Source organism: Kogia breviceps, chromosome 7 (genome assembly GCF_026419965.1).
Source record: "Kogia breviceps isolate mKogBre1 chromosome 7, mKogBre1 haplotype 1, whole genome shotgun sequence".
Classification (NCBI taxonomy): domain Eukaryota; kingdom Metazoa; phylum Chordata; class Mammalia; order Artiodactyla; family Physeteridae; genus Kogia; species Kogia breviceps.
Genome location: NC_081316.1, coordinates 27003609 through 27026474, shown reverse-complemented (window position 1 = coordinate 27026474; position 22866 = coordinate 27003609). Strand labels below are relative to the sequence as shown.

Genomic DNA, 22866 nt, shown 5'->3' with positions numbered 1-22866 from the left:
ATGGAACCCAGATTCAAAGTCAGTTCTTTCTGACTTCAAAAAAATCTGTGTTATCAGTAATGCTATCTTGTACTGCCTCCATTCATGGAGTGCTTAGGGAAATGAAAAATGAAAAATGTACATTAAGTAGGATGTAAATACATGAAAAATAATATAGTGTTACTTTTATAATTAAAAATAAAATTAAGGATAAAACTTTCTTTAAGCCGGAAAGTACAAAGTGTTTTTCATGTGTTCAGCAACTAGAGAGAGGACGGAATTAACATTTGTCAATTTTCTGTTCAGTGTCAGGCACTGTTCCAGGCATTTGACTGTGGCATATCTCATTGAATCCTCCCAACAACCCTCCAAGAGAAGCAATATTATCCCCACTTTATAGGAAACTTGAGGTCAGAGACGGTGAGCAGCTTTGCCACTGTTTCAGGCTCTGAGTGACTAAGCAGACATCCAAACCCAAGTATCCAAAACCCTGTGCTCTCTTTTCTGTACCAGGCTGTCTCCATTTACTGTTGCAGTAACTGTACAGCACACAAAGCTGGACACCTGAAAACTTAAACCTTATTGGATGTGGAAAGATAGTCTTTAAAGTATATTTTAAGAATATTTTTGAGAACTAACAGCTTTACATGGAACAGGAAAATTTATAGATTTTAATTACCAGGGCAGTATTTCATTTCATAGTAGTTAACTGATAATTCATTTATTTCATATTAAACTTAAATGCTTAATTAAATGTAATTAAACTTTAAACATGTAATTAAATTAATTTTGAAAATGGGTACTTTACCATGTGAGATTTATTTTAATTTATGAAAAGCGTGTGCTCATTTCACTAAATTGAACTTTACTGGTTCATTTATAAAACAATAAAGCTAAGCCTTACAGTTGTCCTTACTTCTCCTATAATTAAGACTAGAGGATATAGCTGTGTCCCACTATTGTGTGTGAGGATATAATATATAATTTTATAATTTCTAAAGGCACTGTTGAAACATATGCAGATATTTTTTACAGTAAGAAAAACTGAAGGTCATTTAAAACCTGCACTAACTAATTTAAAATTATTGGTAGGTTTGCCAGTGGAAAATGTTCATACATACAGTTTAAACTTTCAAGTTGAAGCCTAGGTATAAAAACCTGAGATGTATCACAATAATATTACCCAGATAATTTTGTTTTGATATTTCACTGTTATAAATCTGATAATCTCAATCATAAAGCAATGATAGAGAAACTGATTTTGAGAATAAGTTGGTAGTCTACAAATTTAAAATTTGACTTTGTTTTGAAGTTAGCTTTGCTAACAGGTATGCCCAAGCACCGTTCTGTTTCCTTACTAGAAAGATATTGTCATTACTTATTATTTATTAACGAATCTACTAACATACTGCTTATCCAACTGTCAGAGACTGAATGTTTGTGTCCACCCCAGCCCCTGCCAAATTTATGTGATGAAGCCCTAGTCCCAATATTTGGAGATGGGGCCTCTGGGAGTTAATTAGAGTTAGATGAGGTCATGAGGGTGAAGCCCTGGTCTGATAGGATTGGTGTCCTTAAGAAAAAGAGGGAGAAACACCGAGCTCCCCACTCTCTTCTTTTTTTTTTTTTTTTTTTGTGGTACGCGGGCCTCTCACTGTTGTGGCCTCTCCCGTTGCGCGGGGCACAGGCTCTGGACGCGCAGGCTCAGCGGCCATGGCTCACGGGCCCAGCCGCTCCGCGGCATGTGGGATCTTCCCGGACCGGGGCACGAACCCGTATCCCCTGCATCGGCAGGCGGATTCTCAACCACTGCGCCACCAGGGAAGCCCCCCACTCTCTTCTTGAGTAAACACCCAGGAAAAGCCATGTGAGCTCACAGCGAGAAGGTGACCATCTTCAACCCAACACTAAACCTGCGAGCACCATGATCTTGGACTTCTAGTCTCCAGAACTGCAACAAAATAAATGCCTGTCGTTTAAGCCACCCAGTAGTTTGTTCTAGTACCCCAAGCCAACTAATACACCTACAATATTGTCAAATGTTACTTTTTAAATTATAGATATGATAGGTCTTGAATACTGATTTTATGTAAAGTTGGCAGTAAATAGAATTATTTCGTTTTGATACGTTTCTTTGAAATTCAAGATTTTACTTCTGCATATCTATGCTAACAATAGCTAGTAGTAGCTAAAAGTTTTGTATTAAGTTGAATGAATTGAATTCTGAGAGAACCTAGTTATCTTTCTAGGAGAAAAACAGTAGAAAGCAGATAGGAATATTACTTAAGATTTTTAGGAGTCATTTTTTTCATTTTTTTTTTACCCTGCCAAGTCTCTTTACCAGAGTAAATGGAACCTCTATATAAGCCTCTGTAGTATCTTCCTAGACAAATTGTAGCTATGCTTCCCATACATTCCTACTAGTATTCCTTTGTTCATACTTCTGTCAGAACACTAATCTCATTACACTTAATTATTTTTCTTGTCTACATTCTTATCTTCCCCCTCAAGCATTGGAAATCCTTGAGGAAAGGGTTATGCTTTTTTCATCTATTTATTCTCTGAATCTAGGACACAAGTGTTGAGTTGATAGTTAATGAATTAGTGAATCAATGCACAAAGTATAGTAAGAACTCAAATTAACTATAGTCTTGTTCTTAGCACAAAGATTTAGTGGGATGAAACTGGGTAACTGAAACATAGCCATGTAAGAGTATATTTTATTTCAAAACTACAGATCTCAGATTGAGAAGCAGAGAACCACAGTATATTTAGAAGTTACAAGCAGAAAATTCACTCACGAGAAAGGAATTATGAAAGAGAACTTCTAGGTAAGATTAAAAGTTCAGAACAGAAGTCATAAAGTTATAAAAGTGTACTATAAACTACTCTATTAAAAGGATATAGTAAATGATATATCAATCAAATCTCAGAGCTAGGGAAAAGGAAGATGTAAGTGTAAGGAGGGATATTACCTATCTTCCTATCTATGGGTGATATAATTAAAGTAAAAAGATAGTATCTTAAACTTTAGAGGGAGAACTATTATCCTGAACCTCATTTTGACCAATGAAGAGAAATGACTTGCTTATATGTTTGTCTTTCTTTCTTCTTTCTGTCCTTCAAGGGGGCCTTTGGGTACGTAGAATTTAGTTGATCATTCTAGCATGCTATTTTCATTGGTATCCATGTTTTTTGTTTTGTTACTTTCCACCTTATTCCCACATTCCTAATCCCAGTCATGTTCCCCATAGACATACTCTCTCTTATTTATGTGTCTCCTTCCATATTTCTATTCTTCCTTCAATAAAGTAATCGTTGACCCTTGACTCCTTTCTCTCTCTCACTCCCTACATTCAATCTATAAGCAAATCATGTCAATCATATCTTCAATATATCCAGATCCTGATCACTTCTTGCAACCTTTACCTCTACCATGCTAACCTAAGTCACCCACATTTCTTGCCAGGACTCTTGGAATAGCCTCCTAATTAGTCTTGCTCCCTGCTCCTTGGTGGCTCCTATTTTTCTCCAAAACAGCCCTCATAAACTTTTTAATATAGTGCTGTCCAATAGAACTTTCTTCAAGGATGGCAATTTTCTATGTGCTCTTCAAAATAGCAGCCACTAGCCACATGCAGCTGATAATGAGCATTTGAAATGTGACACTAAAATTTTTAGTTTATTTTAATTAATTTAAATGTAAGTGGCTGTACGTGACCAGTGGCTATCTTGTTAGACAGTACAGGTTTACAACATAAGTCAGCTCTTATCACTACTCTGGCTCAAACCTTTAATGAATTCTCATCTCATTCAGAATAATAAACCTATATCCTAACAGAGATCCATAAGGTCTACATGTCCTTACCTAATCTTATTGCTAGCTACCTCTCTATCTCTTTGATTTCATTGAGGTTAGGGAAAAGGGTGAAGGGAATATCAAGAATGCTTTTCAGACATTAGAACTAGGATGGTACTGCTTACAGATATAAGTAGGCATAAACATATATCTAACAATATTTATTGAACACCTTCTCTGACGTGAGCCCCTTGTGTGCCCCTGAGTACCTTTTATGAGCCTAGAATTATGTTAAGCTCTAGGTTTATTGTAATAAACAAAGCAGCTGTTATCCTTGACCATTTATAGGTTACAGTTGAGCAAGAAAGCACACAATTTTGTTTTAAAAAACCAAGTAAACAAACATATATATGCCATTATGAATTGTGATAAGTTATATAAAGAGAAAGAACACTTTCCATAAATTGAGTGGGGGAAATAAACTTTGAGTTGTGTTCAGATGAGGCCTCTCTGAAGACCTGAACCTGAGACTTGAAGAATAAGAAATAAGAAGGTGGTCATACAAAGACCACTAAACCAAGAAGTGTTCTTGGAGGAGGGAACAGCAGGTGTGGTAAGAAAGTAAAGAACTTGGTGTTTTCAAGGACCTGAAAGGCCATGTTGCTGAAACAGAGTGAGTGATAGCAAGGGCTACAGGAAGATGAGTTGAGAGAGATAGGCAGGGGTCATACCATTCTTTTAAGAAATTTGTTCATGAAGGGGCAGAGGGGTGACAAAAGTTGTTGTGGGGTTTTTTTGGTTTGGGTTTGGGGGTGGTTTTTTTTTGGTTGTTTTTTTTTCTGTTTTGTTCTGTTTAAATGTAAGTGGGAAAAAACTCATTAAAAAGGGAATGGATGAAGAGGTAGCAGCAGTTTCTAACTATATGGCATTGGGCAGATTACTAAATGCCTTAGGAAAATTCTTAAACCGCTCACTACCTCTGTTACCTATCTATGAAATTCGTCTAAAAGTAATACTCTTTGAACACTGCTTAGTACATAGGAAATACCAAATAAATGTTAGGGGGTAGTCAGAGTTTTTTCTGGAAAAGGCAGGAGGTACCTCAGAGCAGGTGTGGAAGGACTGACCTTTAAGATATAATAACATTTCCTCCACTGGAGGGAAGGTGGGAAAGGAAGCATAAGAGACAGTGTAGATGCAAACAAATAGGTTTATACAGTCATAGGCAGAGTCTTGAGTAACACTGAAAATATGGATGTCTTCTCTTTACTTAGTGAGTAATAGGCAGGATCATCCACTAAGGAATAGTTACTTACCTCTTAGGAGTTTGGGTTAAATGGGGAAGGTTTGAAATGGTTGGTTCACAGACTGGAAGAATACGCAGACTGGAGAAGTATCAATGGGGGTACCAGTCTGTTGGGTTGTGTGACTTTCTTGCATCTGTGCTGATTCCTGGGTGCAAACAGGATTGAAGTTTTGCCAGGTGCCATCAGCAGAAGGACAAAGAGCATAGAAGTATTAAAAGGTGAACAAAATGATGGACCCCATACTCTAGGCTAAAGAAAAAGAATTGATAACAGCTGCTGTTGATACCGTAGGAGTAAAAGAAAGGGTAGTAGACTGGCAGTGGACTAATCTTAATAGTGAGGGTAAATGAACAAAGCAAGTTACCAAGATTAGAAGTGTTGATTGAGAATAAGATGTTTGAATTAGGACTGTAAACCAGGTACAGCATCTTCAGCTGACAGAGGGAAATGTCCAGAAGCTTGATCACAGCAGCAGCTTAAAAAGAGAATGATTGGGGTTGGCTAAATATATACTTTTTTAAGGCATGGAGTTTTTTGTGTGTTTTGTTTTACTAGAAAGTAGGCAAGGAGGAGCGGTTTGAAAAATGACACTGGAGAACAAAGGGGATGCCAACCAAATCTCCCAAATATTGAGGAAAGGAGTCTAAGCTGCAACTTTACTTAGTTAGTCTCAAGTGCCCACCACTCTCCAAAGGAAATCCGGTTATCCTTTGGAGGGTCGTGGGCACTGTAGCTTTTATTAAGATCTAAGGCTGAGCCATGGCCGCTGAGCCTGTGCGTCCGGAGCCTGTGCTCCACAAGGGAGAGAGACTGCAGCAGTGGCTGTAATGGAGAGGTTGTGGAGCAGCTTTTTCTGCGTGAGAGACCTGGGGTGGTTACCGAGTTTAGCATCCAAGATAGAATAGAGCAAAAAAGCAGATTATAGTAATAGGACACAGAGTACAATCCTGTTTACATAAAGTTTTAAATAGCTTTTCCCCAATTCTTTTCTAACACAAATTCAGTAGATGTTAATTTAGTTTCTTAAATATACTTAGTGATAATTGGTCAAATAAACCCATGAACGACTAAGCTGAATCTTCTTATACTGTGAAACTCAGTATATATCAGTGTTGAAAAGGCTATGAGAGAAATGCCAAAATTAAACAAATAAGTAGTTATAATAACCCAGTTTATATTTGTTTATTGGTAAAATACTCTTTTCAGAATCAAAAACATTTTTATCAGCATACTTCTTAACATCCCATAATATTTTTTCTCAGTAAGAGAAGGAAGGATTGACATACAGAGATGTCTGAAAGGATGTTCATCAAACTGTTAACAATGTTCACCTTTGGGTGGTGGATTTTGGATTTTTTTTTTTTCTATTCCTTGTATGTTTTGTATATTTGGTTTTTTAAATTTATTTATTTATGGCTGCATTAGTTCTTCGTCACTGCACACAGGGGCTACTCTTTGTTGCAGTGTGTGGGATTCTCATTGCGGTGGCTTCTTTTGTTGCAGAGCACAGGCTCTAGGTGCACCAGCTTCAATAGTTGTGGCAGGCGGGCTCAGTAGTTATGGCTTGCAGGCTCCAGAGCACAGGCTCAGTAGTTGTGGTGCACGGGCTTAGTTGTTCCGCAGCATGTGGGATCTTCCCGGACCAGGGCTCGAACCCATGTCCTCTGCATTGGCAGGCGGATTCTTAACCATTGTGCCACCAGAGAAGTCCTGTTTTGTATATTTGAATTTTTATAATGAACAAACATTTTTATAATGGAGAGAGATTTCAAATAAGTGTGGAAAGTATAATCATTTGAGGATAATATGGTGAAATCTTTCTTATATCTCACATCAAACTATATTTCCAAAGAGTTAAAGATTTAAATACAATAAATTAAAATTATGAAGGTAATAGAGGAAAATTGAAGAGACTGTCTTAAACTCTTCGAGTAGGGAAATAACAGTGAGTATATCTAGTGGTTCTCCACTGGAAGGAATCAGAACTCTTTGGAGAAATGTTTGATTCAGAGGAAAGAAAAAGATAAACCTGTAACATCTTTTTATGCTTAGAAATGCTTAAAGAATGATGACGGTATGTCAAAAGGATACAGAAGCCAGCTCAAAAGAACTCCCACTGGCTAAAGAAGAGGCAATTTGAGCATCAAAATATATAAATATAGTAATGGATTGTAACCCATTTAATAAAACAGGAAGCCACGAATAGTTACAGACACAAATAAATGAATGAATGAGTGAGTTATTAAGGAACAAGATATTTACATAGCCTCAAAGTACCTCCCCACAAAATATTGACTACTGCAAAGGGGAAAGTATAATTTTATGGTGGAGAAGCCTGGCAGACATCACCTTAATCAAATTAACATCACCAGTAATGGGGCAAGTTGAAATTACTTATCACCTGATAGCATGCAATGAGAACTCAGCAACACTTCTGCAATATTCCTACCAACTACTCCTAATTTAAATCTAATCATAAGGAAACCTCAGACAAACCCAAATTGGGAACATTCTACCAAATAGCTGGCCTGTAATCCTCAAAAGTGTCAAGACCATAAAAGTCAAGAAAAATCTAAGGAATTTCCAGATTGAAGGAGACTGAAGAGACAACTTGAGTGCAACATATGATTCTGAATTCAGTCCTTTTGCAATAAAGGATGATACTAGGACAAGTGACAAAACTTGAATGGGGTCTGAAGATTTGCTGGTAGTATCAGTTTCCTAATTATATCAATATCCTAAGTCAGATGGTTATATTATCATTATGTAGGGGAATGTTCTTGGATATTCTAGGACTCATACTCTAAATTATTAAGAAGTGATGGGTCATCATGTCAGCAACTTATTCTCTAGTGAAACAGAGAAAAAAGATTTTTCGATATATGCAACTTTTCTATAAATTTGAGATTGTTTCAAAATTTTAAAAAATACAGATGTGTGTATATATGTTTATATGTATGTATATACATATACATATTTAGTAAATTAAGGACCATTTTTGAATTAGTAAAAACAAGTTGAGTGCCCTAATGCAAAATGGGCAAAAGATATCAACATGCTGTTCTCAAAAGAAGATATAGGGCTTCCCTGGTGGCGCAGTGGTTGAGAGTCTGCCTGCCAATGCAGGGGACACGGGTTCGTACCCCGGTCCGGGAAGATCCCACATGCCGCGGAGCGGCTGGATCCGTGAGCCATGGCCGCTGGGCCTGCGCGTCCGGAGCCTGCGCTCCACAATGGGAGAGGCCACAACAGTGAGAGGCCCGCATAACGGGGAAAAAAAAAAAAAAAAAAAAGATGATTAAAGAAAAAGAAGATATAGAAATAGCTAATAAAGCGAACTAATAATCAAAGAAGTCTAAACAAAAACCAGAGATACCATTTTTCATCTGTCAGATATTTGAAATGATAATGCCTTGTGTTAAAGAAACACATGTCACTCGTGTTAATTGTACAAGTGTACATTGTTAAAACAATTCTAGCAAAGTATATCAAAAGTGAGAATGTACATTATCATTGTTGCCATCATACCATTTATAGGAATCAGTAAAATTATTTCTCCTTTGGGAAAAAAATATAACTACTTGAGCAAATATTTTCAATCTGGACAGTCAGCTCTCTTTTCCCTATCCCATTCTTTACTTTGAGAAAAACCCATTTGGAGTTCAATTCCTCCTTAACTAGAGGCCCACGCATGAACCATGGCCATATTCCTTTTGCCTTCCGCATTACTTAGCTCACTGCTGAAAGTGTTTTAAAAGACTTAATAAATGAAAACACTAATTCAAAGAGATACATGCACCCCAATCTTCATAGCAGGATTATTTACAGTAGCCAAGGTATGAAAGCAACCTAAGCATCCATTAATGGATGAATGGATAAAGAAGATGTGATATACATATACAATGGAATATTAGTCAGTCATTAAAAAAAGAATGAGATTTTGCCATTTGCAACATCATGTATGGAGCTGGAGAGTATTATGCTTAGTGAAATAAATCAGAGAAAGACATATATGTTATCACTTATGCATGGAATCTAAAAAATAAAACGAATGAATGTAACAAAACAGCAAGAGACTCACAGATATAGAGAACAAACTAGTGGTTACTAGTCAGGAGAGGGAAGGGTGGAGGAGCAGGATAGGGATAGGGGATTAAGAAGTACAAACTACTATGTGTAAAATAAATAAGCTATGCGGGAGCCCCCATGCGAGCATTTGACTTTACTGAGACCTCTGTACCATTGCCTATCATCTATCACCTGCCTTGATACACTCTTTCAACTAATAAACCATCTTGATCCATGGTCAGTTTTTTTATCTTCACTTCCATGTCCTTCTCTGGCTTTGTCTCACTTGCTCAGCAAAACTACTATTCTGGTTAAATGGGACTCTGAGTGAAAAGACAGCAAGTGGTAGTTGTGGGAAAGGAGTGTATGAATTGAGATTATACAAGGATACAGTTATTGATGATGACAAGATCTAAGGTATGACCATGGGAATGAGCATTGTAGGTAGAATGGAGACAAGATCATTGGAAGAGAGGAGGTCCAGAAACTGAAAGGCCAGGGTGTTTGAAAGATGAGTAATGACCCACAGTTGGAGAGATGACAGCAATAATGATGGGTAGTAGGAAACAAAATTTAGTGACTTTTTTATATCAATAATTAAAGGAAATTAGAGTAATTGAACTGACTTATTTTTCATGAAAGATCATAACCACTGTCAACAGTGTCCCTGTCAGACAGTGGATTGTTTCATGGATGTATGCAATTCTTCCATCTTCATGATCTTAGTACTGTCCCATCTGTGTTCCAGAGGTTTGTGCTGGTCATAGCCCTCCTTTGTGCCCCTAATATTACATCTCTGTATATTCTTCTCTTAGTTGAGTATCCATAGCGAAGAGAATCAAATCCATTGTTGTCAGGCAAAAAGCATCAGAAAAGAAAAATCAATAAATGACATCATTCAGTGTAATAATAATGGAATTTTTAACTTGAAAATTACTTGTGAATAGACTTCACAGTCTTTGTAGTCACATGCAAATTATATGCTAATATAACTTTAGCTCAGCAAACTGTTTTACAGTTAGTTGAGACATTTGATATTGTGCCTACTGCCTTATAAGTATGTCTCACTCTTTGTCATAGATGAATACCTGAAATATATGTGTAAATAGAATTTTAGTAATACAAATCATATTTTCTCAGTGATTTGCATAATGTCAAAAATCCTTCATCTTTAAATTAATCATAATTGGTAGTGATAACAGTTTCTCTTCCTAACAAGTAGTTAAATCAATACTTAAATGCATCAGAAATTCTTATTTTTAAAAAGCCTTCCCTGGTGGCGCAGTGGTTGAGAGTCCGCCTGCCGATGCAGGGGACTCGGGTTCGTGTCCTGGTCCGGGAAGATCTCACATGCCGCGGAGTGGCTGGGCCCTGTGAGCCATGGCCGCTGAGCCTGCGCTCCGCAACGGGAGAGGCCACAACAGTGAGAGGCCCGCGTACCGCCAAAAAAAAAAGAAAAGAAAAATCATCCTTGAATCATATAATTTTAAGTCAGAATGGACAACAGAGATTATCTAGTGTAGCTCCTTCGGTTTACAAATGAGAAAATTTTGAAGCCCAGAACAGAAAAAGTAAAGAATTTGCCTCACATCACACATTTTGCTACAGTTGTTGGAACAGATAGAACCAGAACCCAGATCTTAAGCATACTTTCCACTGTGCTATACTGGTATCTAGTTTGTGTACTTGTAAATTTATGCTTTTCAGTATTGAATTTTCTTAATAAACCATACACCAAGTTAATACTAGTGAGGCCTATTGGTGAAGTTCTCACCAGTGCAACTATAAAAGAGAAATACCTCCTTAAGACTATACACCTGAATACTTTGACTTTATTGAATTGGAGCCATGTTCAAACCTCATCTGAGCGACAGTGTATTTGAACCCACAGACTTTTCATTGAATCTGAATCTCACTGGATCTCACTCTAGTTTAAACAAAAGAACTTAACTCAAAGTTTTAGAAAACTTGAATTTTAAGTGCCACTTCTGTTACTTAATTGTTGTATAGCCATGGCCAAATCACTTGCCCCTGATGGGTCTTAATTTTCTCAACCATAAAATGAAGATAATGGCTATAGTTACCTCACAAAGTTACCGTAATGATCAAATGTTGTGACCGTGATGCAAAAGATTTTGAGTATTATGTGCCAGACACTTTGCCAGTTGATATAATTACAATCAGAAACAAATACAAGAGCTTATTTTCTGTGAGTTAACTTTTCACTTATCAACTAGTTAATTTCAGATATACTAATTTTATTTTTTTAATTTATTTTTTCACAAATGAAATCTTGTCTCCTGTTACCTAAGTTGTATTATTATTGTTACATTTATTCTTTGATCACATTAATACTTTTATAAGTATTCCTTTGTTCACTGAGAAACTGCAAGGTAATTATCTGTTATTCGTTATCTACTTGATTTCTTTTCTAGGTATACATCTGATTCTTTTTCTTACAGTAATGTTTTTTATCTGTCTTAATGAGATTGAATTACAGAATTACCTTTCACAGGAAAACCGATGCCATTTGTTGATATAAATTAAAATTCTCTGATGTAGATATCCATTACACCTCTTACTGAAAATCAGGGGAGGAGGGATATTGATAGGCATGAAAGTCTCATTTTTTATGTCAACTTTTTAAAACATCTTAAACTTGGTCATCAGAATATAGGTTTACATTGGGTGATTGGATCCCTTTTATCTATATTTGTATATTAATATAACAAAATTCATTCCTGTCAAACAACATGGTAATAGCAGATACATGAATAGTACACATGGTCAATTTTATTTTTTTTAACTAAAGAAGGTTTTAAATGTTTAATATTTTAAAGGTAAAAGTTAAAAATCTAATAATTTTTTATATTCTTTGTACTGTTATAGTTTTAAAGACATTTTAGAATTTCAAGATAGATAATTTTACTATGAAAGTTGTTAAAAATTATGAAAATCAGGCAAAATAAAATATGTGATTTGCAATGTGCTGCCTTTGAGATATGTTGTAAACATTATGATAACCTAACCTTTGTGAAATGTAATTGGCTTTCCTTCTTGACAACTCCTGTTTTATGAGTTACTAGACTGCTGAACAAACAAAAAGGCAACATCCTCAAAATTAAAGGGGTTTAATAAAAAAAAAAAAATTTAGGTGACAAGATATTTATTTTCAGCAAAAAAAATGTATTACTATAAATATTGTTGACAAGGAAATTTATCTCATGGAGATTAATAATACTTAGTATTTTAATATTAATACCATATAAACTAGTTCAGTTTTAAAAGTTCTAATCCCATGTATCCAAAAATGAATATTCTCAGTATACATATTGATTTTTTTCCCATTTATTTTGTCATCAATGTGTTCATTTTCCTAGAAACCTAACTAGATCGGAAAATTTACTTTATTATAAAGTTCTCATCACTGTTAGTGATTGGGTTGTTTATGTCAATGTGAAATAAGGAAAGAGACTAAGACATATTTGGCTTTATGTCTTGTTTTTGTTCTCATATCAAGAGAACAACTGCCCCCAAACCATTGAAGAGAATCTTAGACCTACTATAGTTATCTTAACAGGCTGTGAAAAGATGAAATGGATAAATGGTGGCAACTAAAAAACTAAGAAGTAATTTATGTATGTGGTATTTAGTAGTATGCCTTTCGATAGCAAATTTACTCCCAAATACTTAAGGCAGATTTTATTAGTGAACAGTTGGGGGGCCGAGGGGAAAATGCTTAAGAAACTTTTTGAACATATGAAATAATAATGGTCTTAGGTAGATTCATTATTGGTGGATTAGGATACACTGGATATATTTTTGATCCACCCTCCTTTAACCCATATGACATTCGTCAAATGGTTGGCTGGAATTCATTTCATAATCTGGGACCTTGGAGCAGATTTTAGCCCCTGTGCAAAGCTAACTGACCCAGATAGGGATTGAATCTGCTGTGTTCAAACAGCAACGCTGTGTTCTGTAAGTTGAGCTAGCCAGGACAAATACGTGTTAAGATGTGGAATAGTCACATCATTGTCCTTACAGAATATCATTGTTCATAGACACATTTCCTCACAAAAGTAGAAAAATGTGGTCATGAAATCCATTGTATTTTTATTGAAAATGGAGAAATAAGTATATGAGAAATAACTGTACTGCCAAATCCTTCAACTGGAGTAATACTTGTTTTGCACAGAACACCATTCTTTTCTCTTGGTTTTCTTTTTTTGTTGCTGTTAGAGGTACTTTTGGGCTGGATGTCACTGTTCTATAAAATGTGTACAGAGATGTGCATATATTTTTTGCTGAACCATTTGCCAATGATTTGCACACATTAATTTAAGCAGTTTGCTACATTTCCTGGCTTACATTCTTTAATGTTACCTGAATGCTTCAAATTATATTTCCTTTTTTCTTTATGGCAGGCACTCCTGCCTATATGATCACTTTACTTAGGATCACAGTAAAGCAAATACTTTTGTATTTTTTTCTTTTTTATAAATGTATTTATTTTATATTTATTTTTGGCTGCGTTGGGTCTTCATTCCTGCACTTGGGCACTCTCTAGTCGCGGCGAGCGGAGGTTACTCTTCGTTGAGATATGCAGGCTTCTCATTGTGGTGGCTTCTCTTGCTGCAGAGCATGGGCTTTAGGCGCGCAGGCTTCAAGAGTTGTGGCACGAGGGCTCATTGTGGCTCGCGGGCTCTAGAGTGCAGGCTCAGTAGTTGTGGCGCACAGGCTTAGTTGCTCCGCAACATGTGGGATCTTCCCGGACCAGGGCTCAAACCTGTGTCCACTGCATTGACAGGCAGATTCTTAACCATTACGCCACCAGGGAAGTCCCAATACTTTTGTATTTTTAAAATCACCTGCAGCTTTTACAGTATTAGGCACTTCAACTTCGATGAAATTACAATGTTCCAGAATTTCATTATCATGACATTTAATGTTCAGATATAGCACACAGGTTGTCCATTATGAAGAATCTTAAATTCAGTTAATGTTAAAGCAGATTTTCTTCACTCTTACTAAATTTTTGTTATGTTTCATAGCACTTGTAAAATATTTTGAAATAGTAACATTATTGCTAATATTCATGTGGGAAACAGTTTATCTTCTTAAATTCATACATTTGTCTTATTGTCTTTTTTTTACAGACAGAAGTGGAGCTTATATTCACTTGTCTTCATTTTTCTTAAAAAGTTGTTTTTGAATTAATATTATTTTAGCGATTTGTTCTAAGAATATTAAAACTTTGATGGAAGATGAGCTCAGATGATCAGGACATTGATTCAGGTGTACTTGGCATAGCATTTCATTAACTATGTGTTAATTATCTATGATTACTCCTGAAAAGCTATAGTGGCCTCATCTTTTAGGTTGCTTCATTAAATCATTAATTTTCTTGGAGGTAACTAAGCCTGACATAATTAAGTCATCTCAGTCTCCACAGATTTTCATCTTCCCATGATGTCAAGAACATTGAGCTAGTTAATATAGGGCATTGCAACTTATTCCATGGATGTACTGACTTTTTATTTTAGAATGCCTTGTACTATTTTGTCTTATATTTAAGTATAGTCTCATAAATGTATATCTTTTAATTATTTATTTAAAGTTTTAGCTTACAGTTTGTATTTCCTGTGTAATAAGCCCATTTATGCATTTCAACCACTTCTTATCAACAGTTCTTTGAACCATGGCTACATAAAGCTGCTGCAGTTTATCCAGAACATCATTTATGAGGAAGGATTTGATGGATCCAATCCCCAGGTATTGAGTACCTTCAAAGCCTTTTTATAATCATGTATGTAACGCTGTTTTTAAACTCTCTAGGGGTAGACCCAGTAGGTCTTAGAATAATCAACAGCGAACAAGCTGTTTCTAAGCGCAGAGGATGTAAATAAGCAGAGCACGGGCAGCCTTAGTTTGACTGTAAATGTGTATTTAGAATTTTAGCTAAGTTCTCAGTGGATGCACATAAGATGTTCACATACATTGTCAACATTAATTATTTTAAAATAGGTATTTGTAGTACCTGGAGTTAATAAATACCACAGTTTGAAAATTACTGTTAAATCTGCAAGACTTGTACTTTTCTATCTAAATTTTTTATATTTCTGTCATTTAGGCCTTAATGTTAAATTATCTTATGAGTAAGAATTAATTATTTCAATATTTTATGTATTGTATTATGCTTTGAGATGTCTCATTGAATAAAAGATGCATTTTTATTTGCTACATTAAAACATTTTATAAGTTAACTATTTCTCTGCAGCTCTATTTTCAAAAACTTCCTCTGGATTCCTACTATTAAAAATGTTCCAGTTAGTTTAACTTAAACAAAATGAGGGAAATTTTATTTCTAGATATCATGCCTTTCACAATTCTTCCTCAGTGGTTTTAATTGCTATTGCTGCTAAAAGTTTTGCATTTCATTTATATTATTTTAGCAGAATTATTTCCAGAGCACCATTATTTTTATTGAAGAAAACAAAAAAGCCAAAAGTCTTATTTTTCAGCATTATCAACTACATTTGCTCTTAATTTATATCATAGATTTTTAAATATTCTTATAAACTTTATTGCTATATTTAACACTTTGTCCATGGCAAAATAAATACTTTTAAAATTTGTTTAGATCAGCAGTTTAATAGCAGGTTGAAAATACGTATGTGTGTATGGCAAAGCACAGACATTCATTTATAGATGGTTTTTCATGTATGTTACAGTTTTTGTGATGGCCCTTTTGGTATTTAGTACAGTTTTATTTTGCTCATTGTTGTTCCATTTTTGGTCCTAGCTAAGATTTATGGGCACCATGTCTTCTCTTTGGTGGCAGTGCCCGTCTGGAGAGGTAATTGGTCCCTGACAGACACCTCTCCCCACTTGCTCTGGTAACTATGGAAACAGGCATGTCATAACAGTTCCTGTGGTACAGTGTGCAGAGCTGCTGCTCTTGTAGAATGAAGACACATCTTCTAAGAGCAAGAAATTTTATAGAATGCAAAAAAAGCAAAGGCAGTAACAAAGAGATACCCTTATACTTACATATATGGATATGTATACACACACACACACACACACACACACACATCCGAAGAACCCTTAAAAAGCTATTATTGGAATAGAATGAAAGGTTTGTTTTCTTACTTGTTTATATGACTATGAATCAACACTGTTTTCAGTAAAGCAACATTTTATTTCATGAACATTCATAGACAACAAACTGGTTTGGGTCTCTGAACCAGAGGTTCTATAACTTTTGACCTTCATAAAGATTAAACAGGGTTGAGACAGACATTTTTATGGTGAGTACCAGGAATGCTAAAAACAAATTTTAAATTAAATTAAATATACCAATAAGTTATTATAAATATATATTTCCAATTTTATTAGAACTAAAATATAGTTAATGAATTTCCATATTTTTAAATTATGGATTGCATCATTTGCTAAATTACCTAGTCTATAAATCTGCCTCAGAAACTTCAGATTACTTCCAGAAGCCACAGAAATGCATCTATCAGGCACTACTTCAAAAAATATTATTCCCGAGTCAAAATAATATTCTGACACTGAAATAAATCCTACTTTTTAAAAGGATATTTTCATCTTACTTTCTCTATCACTACATTTTCAAATAAACTAAACTAGCTGGAGGCAACAAATAGAAATAGACTCTAAGGAACAGAATATTATATACTACCATATAATTAATAACAGTAGTAAGTAAAGTATTGTAGCTCATCCGTAAAGATACTTGGAGTGGAAACATTTACAAATCGCTGTCATAATTTTATTTTTAATTTTTGATTTTCAGATATCTAAGAAATAATATAATAAATGAAATTTGAACACTGATTTTACTTAGAGTACCAGATTAAATATTTTAGATCTTCTCATAGGAATAAATTTATTTATTGTTCAGCTGTCAGCAAACATTTATTTTTTTAATTTTATTATGCCTTACAGTATGCCCCATTATTATATGGTGTAGCAAGGAATTATATGTCCCAAACAACACAGGAAATTTGTAACTCAGCCTTTGTTTTTACAATACTGTCATATTTTTAAAAATATAAATGTATTCCCTGGGTTGAAGTATTATGCTCAATTATGTTCTAATGTGCTGTGTACCTACTTCACTTAAATACCTTATCACTCATTCATTCTCTGGCTTAATATTTTCATTCTTTCTATATGTGTATATCAGTGTAACTGTCAAAGTCACTAAACTGTGGTTCTCCTGATTCTGCACCTGACAGCATTTTTGTTATAAACTTGTGTAAACTTTTTGATACAGCATAGTAGGTAATGGTGACTGTGGGTTAAAATACAGCTGACCTTTAGTTTCTGAAATGTTGACAGGGTAAACAATATGAGGCTGTTCTCCTTTTACCCTCAGATTTCATTCTAATATCTAGATTTGAGGGGGGAGGGATTTTCTCTCTTTTTTTTCCAGGTTGCTCTTTCTGTTAGGAATCTAACTTAAGCTACAGTTCATAAGATAACAAGTTTAAGGATGAGAAAAATGAACCTTAATCTTGCCATTTTGTTTAAATTCTGAGTTTCTAAGTAATACATAAAAATGAATAACCTACCATATTTCACCGATATAGGAACTCATTGGAAATTTATTTATACTTCTAACATATACCATGGTACATCATATTACTTCATTTTATTCAAGTAATGCAGAAATAAAAAGAAAATAATTTTTATGGACTGTTGAGGATCACCACATATGGTATCTTAGGTGGTTGTCATCATAACCTCAAGGCAACCAGGAAAGAAAATGGGACCAACTGCCTTGATGTTGTCATTGTGCTTTAGGTCCTAGAAGTCAGAAAGTTTTTCTCAAATGTGCTTAGACTAAATTCCTCTTTGTAAAATCTCATTCTCGCAGTTTTATCCAGGCCATTGTGTCACTTTATATATTTGAAGAATTATATGGTCCATACAGCAATGTTCTATTCTATCCTTTTATTTTAGAGATGAGAAAACTAAGGCCTAAGTAATTACTTGTTTTACCCAAAATCATACATCTACTTAGTTGCACAATGCAGACTTTAAGTCTGTATCTTACCCATCTTACTATTGTCCCTTTAGTCTTTCCTCTTGTAACATTTCAACATTTTATTCATTTTCCCTACTTTCTTTTGTCAACAAATTCTCCTTGGAAAGGAATACAAAAAATCATTTGTGTGTCTAATATCAGGGAGATATTATATATCTATTGTGTGTGTGTATGTGTATATATATATATATATATATTATATATATATATATATATATATATATAGTATTGGGCAATAACTAGTTGGCTAATAAATTTTATTAGTGGTATTTTGTAGCAACAGCAAGTGACACATATATTTTAGGATCTTGTTTCATCAGAAATCACATCTAAAGTGGCATGTTCCAAATCTTTGCTTTGGGAGAATAGTCTTATTTTCCCCGTTAGAACTGTAATAATGATTTTCCAGTTATTTCCACGTGCCAGGTTTTGCTATGAGCGCCTTCCTTTGCCTGGAAATTTTGCTGAATTGCTAAGGAAAGCATTTGCACACACTTGTTCAGTTAGAATAACCCAAACAGAATTTATTATAAACACATCTGCTGGCAAACATTTATTGACAATCATTTTAGGTTTCATTTAATGGTTTTTCAATACTCTTTTCCCAAGAAATATCATTTACTATTATTATGACCTTAATGTCAATGGGATCAAGTTCTAAACATTCACCTGTTAAGTTTTATTAAAAGTGTCAAATTATTATCATAAAAATAGCTTCAAGAAGGAAGAATAGAGGCAAGTGTAAAATGCTAAACCCCAAAAAATACATTTTTAAGCTTCTTTCAAACAAAATAGTAGGCAGTGGACATGATAGAATTTATCTGAGAAATACTGAGCACTCTGTAGTTTATTGAAAGACTTACAGAGTTTTGTAAGAATGGTTTGTAAGCATTCTAGTTTAGATTCTCTTTATTATTACCTGTGATTTGTTATGGATTACTTTAATTGCCTCAAACATAATTCTTAGTCACCGTTAATATTTAGAAACAAAAGCTTGAGGCTTGTGATACTCTTCAAATTTTCCAAAAGAAAAAACAAAACAACAGTTCTGCTATTTTTTTACAGTCTTGTAATCTAAAAGGTTTCCTTTATATTGCCTTATTATTGATAATACATAAAACTTTTTACTACGTCTGTTGACGTTATCTCCCTGATCTGTTTTGAATAAAAATAAGAACCGGCAGATAAAACTAAGAGGTAGGTATTCTGTTGTTTAATAAAACTTAATGTGTTTACCTCCCTCTCACTTTCCCTTAGAAAAAACAGAAAAACATTTTAAGAATAGGAATCCAGAATCTTGGTTCACCTTTGTGGGGAGATGACATTTGCTGGACAGAAAACGGTGACAGCAATTGCAGTCTTACAAAGTTCCTCTATGTGCTCCGTGGTCTTCTGCGAACCTCTCTTTCAACCTGTATCATCACCGTGCCAACACACCTTATCCAGGTAAGAACTTTCCAAAACTACTTTCTCCTAACTCGTGGTTTATAGTGAAGAGCAGTTTATAAGTGCTTTATGAATCCGGTAAATTATTTTCATGTGCCATTTGGATAAAAGAGTTTTCAGATGCTTGAAATGCCTGAGCAGCAAGATGTCTTTTAGATTATTCAAGTCTCTAGTACTTGTGGTTTTAATATACAGTGAGTATGTGGTAATTTCATCCTCACTAATTTTATTTTTTTTCTTTGATTTATTGTGAACTTGCTAGTATCATTGTGACATGAGGTTGATTTTGCTGTCATATCTTGTCATTGATCATAAAGCTGATCTGAATATAGATCTTGAAGAGGTATTTTTACACCCATGTATAGCCGCATTATTCACAACAGCTAAAATGTAGAAGCAACCTGACTGTTCACTGACAGATGAATAGATAAGCAAAATGTGGCATGTCCACACAACGGGATATTATTCAGCCTTAAAAAGGAAGGAAGTTCTCACATGTGCTACAACAGGGATAAATCTTGAGAACGTTAGGCTCAGTGAAATAAGTCAATCACTGAAAGACAAATACTGTGAATCCAGTTATATGGCATACTTGGAGTAGTCAAAACTATGGAGAGAGAAAATAGAATGGTAGTTGCCAGGTGCTGGGGGTGGGAGAGAATGAGAGTTATTATTTTAATGGGTATGGAGTTTCAGCTTTACAAGATGCAAAGAGTTCTGGAGATGGCTGGTGGTGATGGTAGCACAACATATGAATGTGTTTAATACAACTGAACTGTACACTTAAAAATGGCTAAGGGCTTCCCTGGTGGCACAGTGGTTAAGAATCCACGTGCCAATGCAGGGGACACAGGTTTGAGCCCTGGGCCAGGAAGATCCCACATGCCGCAGAGCAACTAAGCCCGTGCACCACAACTACTGAGCCTGCACTCTAGAGCCCGCGTGCCACAACTACTGAGGCCCACGGGCCCAGAGCCCATGCTCTGCAACAGGAGAAGCCACCACAATGAAGAGTAGCCCCCGCTCGCCACAACTAGAGAAAGCTCGTGTGCAGCAACGAAGACCCAATGCAGCCAAGCATAAATAAATAAATAAATAAATTTTTAAAAATGGTTAAAATGGTAAACTTTACACTATATGTACTTCACCACAGTAAAAAAAAATTGAAAAAAAAAAAAAAAGCTGATCTGAATAGGACTAGTCCCCATCTTCCCTCCTTGTTTCTATATTTATTTCTCCTGAAGTTACACTCTCATAAAAAGAGGCCAGTCTCCCCAGAGAAAGAGGGGTGTTTGTAAGATTTCCTCATTGGTTCAAAATGTTCTTTTCTTAAGAGTGTTCAAGGGGCAAGTTTGAGACTGTTTCCACAGTATGTATGTATAGATGTACACATACACTATAACATGATACTAGAAATAATATAACTGAAATACCTGCTGCAATTAATGGAATGTGAAAGTCAAAGTAACTAAATCACTGAAATCATTTTTTCTTATGTACATACTAAAACACTTTGATTTGGAATGAATTATAGCAGAGAAGTTTTGAGCTTTGTTTTACTTCTCTAAGAAGTAGCACTTATAACAATAATGAGAGCAACTAGCAAATAAAAAACACTAAGTCAGGACCTAACAATTCTTATAGAATTTTTATGTAAATGCTATTATCTCCATTTTACATATAAGGAAACTGAGGTATAGAGAAATTCAGAAATTAGATCAAGGTTAAATACTTGAGAAACCATAATTTGAACCCAGAAAATCAGATTCTAGAACCATATTATGGGAAAATTCTACTACAATATCTAACAGATTTGTATTCTGGAACTCATTCTTTCAAAGCTAGTAAATCTCAAATATTTAACCTTAAAGCTAAATAGAAAGGACTTGAAGGGTTCATCTGAATTAAGCTCCTGTCCTTGGATACGTTAAGCATTATCCCTGTTTCACAACTGAGGTCTGAACTAAAATGACATATTCAAGCAAATCAAAGAAACAAGGACTATGCTTGGTGACACTCCAAAGGTCTGTGAGAACTTTACATTTAATTACGTTAACAGAAATATAGCAGATGTAATTGAAATTTGGAGGTCTCCAGGGAGTACTTGAGTACTCAAATAAGAATAGACATATAAAACAATGGAATGGAATTGGCAGTCTAGAAATAAACCCATACATCTATGGTCAACAAATTTTCAACAAGGGTGCCAAGACCATTCAATAAGAAAATAACCTTTCAACAAATGGCATGGGACAACTAGATAGCTACATGCAAAAGAATGAAGTTTGGACCCTTACCTCACACCATGTACAAAAATTAATTCAGGGACTTCCCTGGTGGCGCAGCGGTTGAGGGTCCGCCTGCTGATGCAGGGGACACGGGTTTGTGCCCCGGTCCAGGAGGATCCCGTATGCCGCGGAGCAGCTGGGCCCGTGAGCCATGGCCGCTGGGCCTGCTCGTCCAGAGCCTGTGCTCCGCAGCGGGAGAGGCCACAGCAGTGAGAGGCCCGTGTACCATAAAAAATAATAATAATAATTAATTCAGAATGAATCAAAGTCCTAAATTTAAGAACCAAAATAAATATATGTATATATGTAATTTTAAAATTTATTGCAAAGGTGCCTATGCAATAAAGAAAAGAAAGAAAAACATTTCTAAAGCCATTTGGTAGTGATCATCATTATTATTTAGAGAAGAGTTTCCAAACCTATTGTGAATGTTTGTGACAGTGATTCCTCTAGCCTCTGTGTAAGGGAAGAGCAGTAATACTATCAGAAGACTTCAAATCATCCTATGTACACCACTGAACATTAAGCAATATTTGAATTTTGTTATTTTATAGATATATTTGAGCTCTTATAAAACTGAAAAAGATATAATTTAAATTCTGCTTTTTAAAATACCAGTAAAGAGACTATTTTGAAATGGAAATAGGAAAACATAAGGTCAGACTTTGGTGACCTTATACCACAGTTTCTTCCCTAGACAATTTTGCCTAGCTATCGTATAGTAGTCTTCTGGTCCTAATATCAGTGGAGCTATAAAAAAAAAAACAAATAAATTATTCCCTTGCTCTTTGAACATGACATCTGACCATACATTTGGTTTTTTATGAAAATACTTAGGAGAAAATGTAAAACTTAACAGTTTGCTTAAACCAGTCATGATATAAATAGTGGATAAAA

General features: G+C 35.1%; 1 protein-coding gene across 2 annotated transcripts in view; it reads left to right on the top strand.

Moving 5' to 3' along the window:
* The window catches only part of ELP4 (elongator acetyltransferase complex subunit 4), a 239663-nt gene that overhangs the window by 60078 nt on the left and 156719 nt on the right, over positions 1-22866 (top strand). For both annotated transcript variants that reach the window (XM_059070394.2, XM_067038061.1), the window contains 2 exons: positions 14844-14928; positions 19493-19681. In XM_059070394.2, the coding sequence (XP_058926377.1) occupies positions 14844-14928; positions 19493-19681 (274 nt within the window). The remainder of the gene's footprint in view (positions 1-14843; positions 14929-19492; positions 19682-22866) is intronic.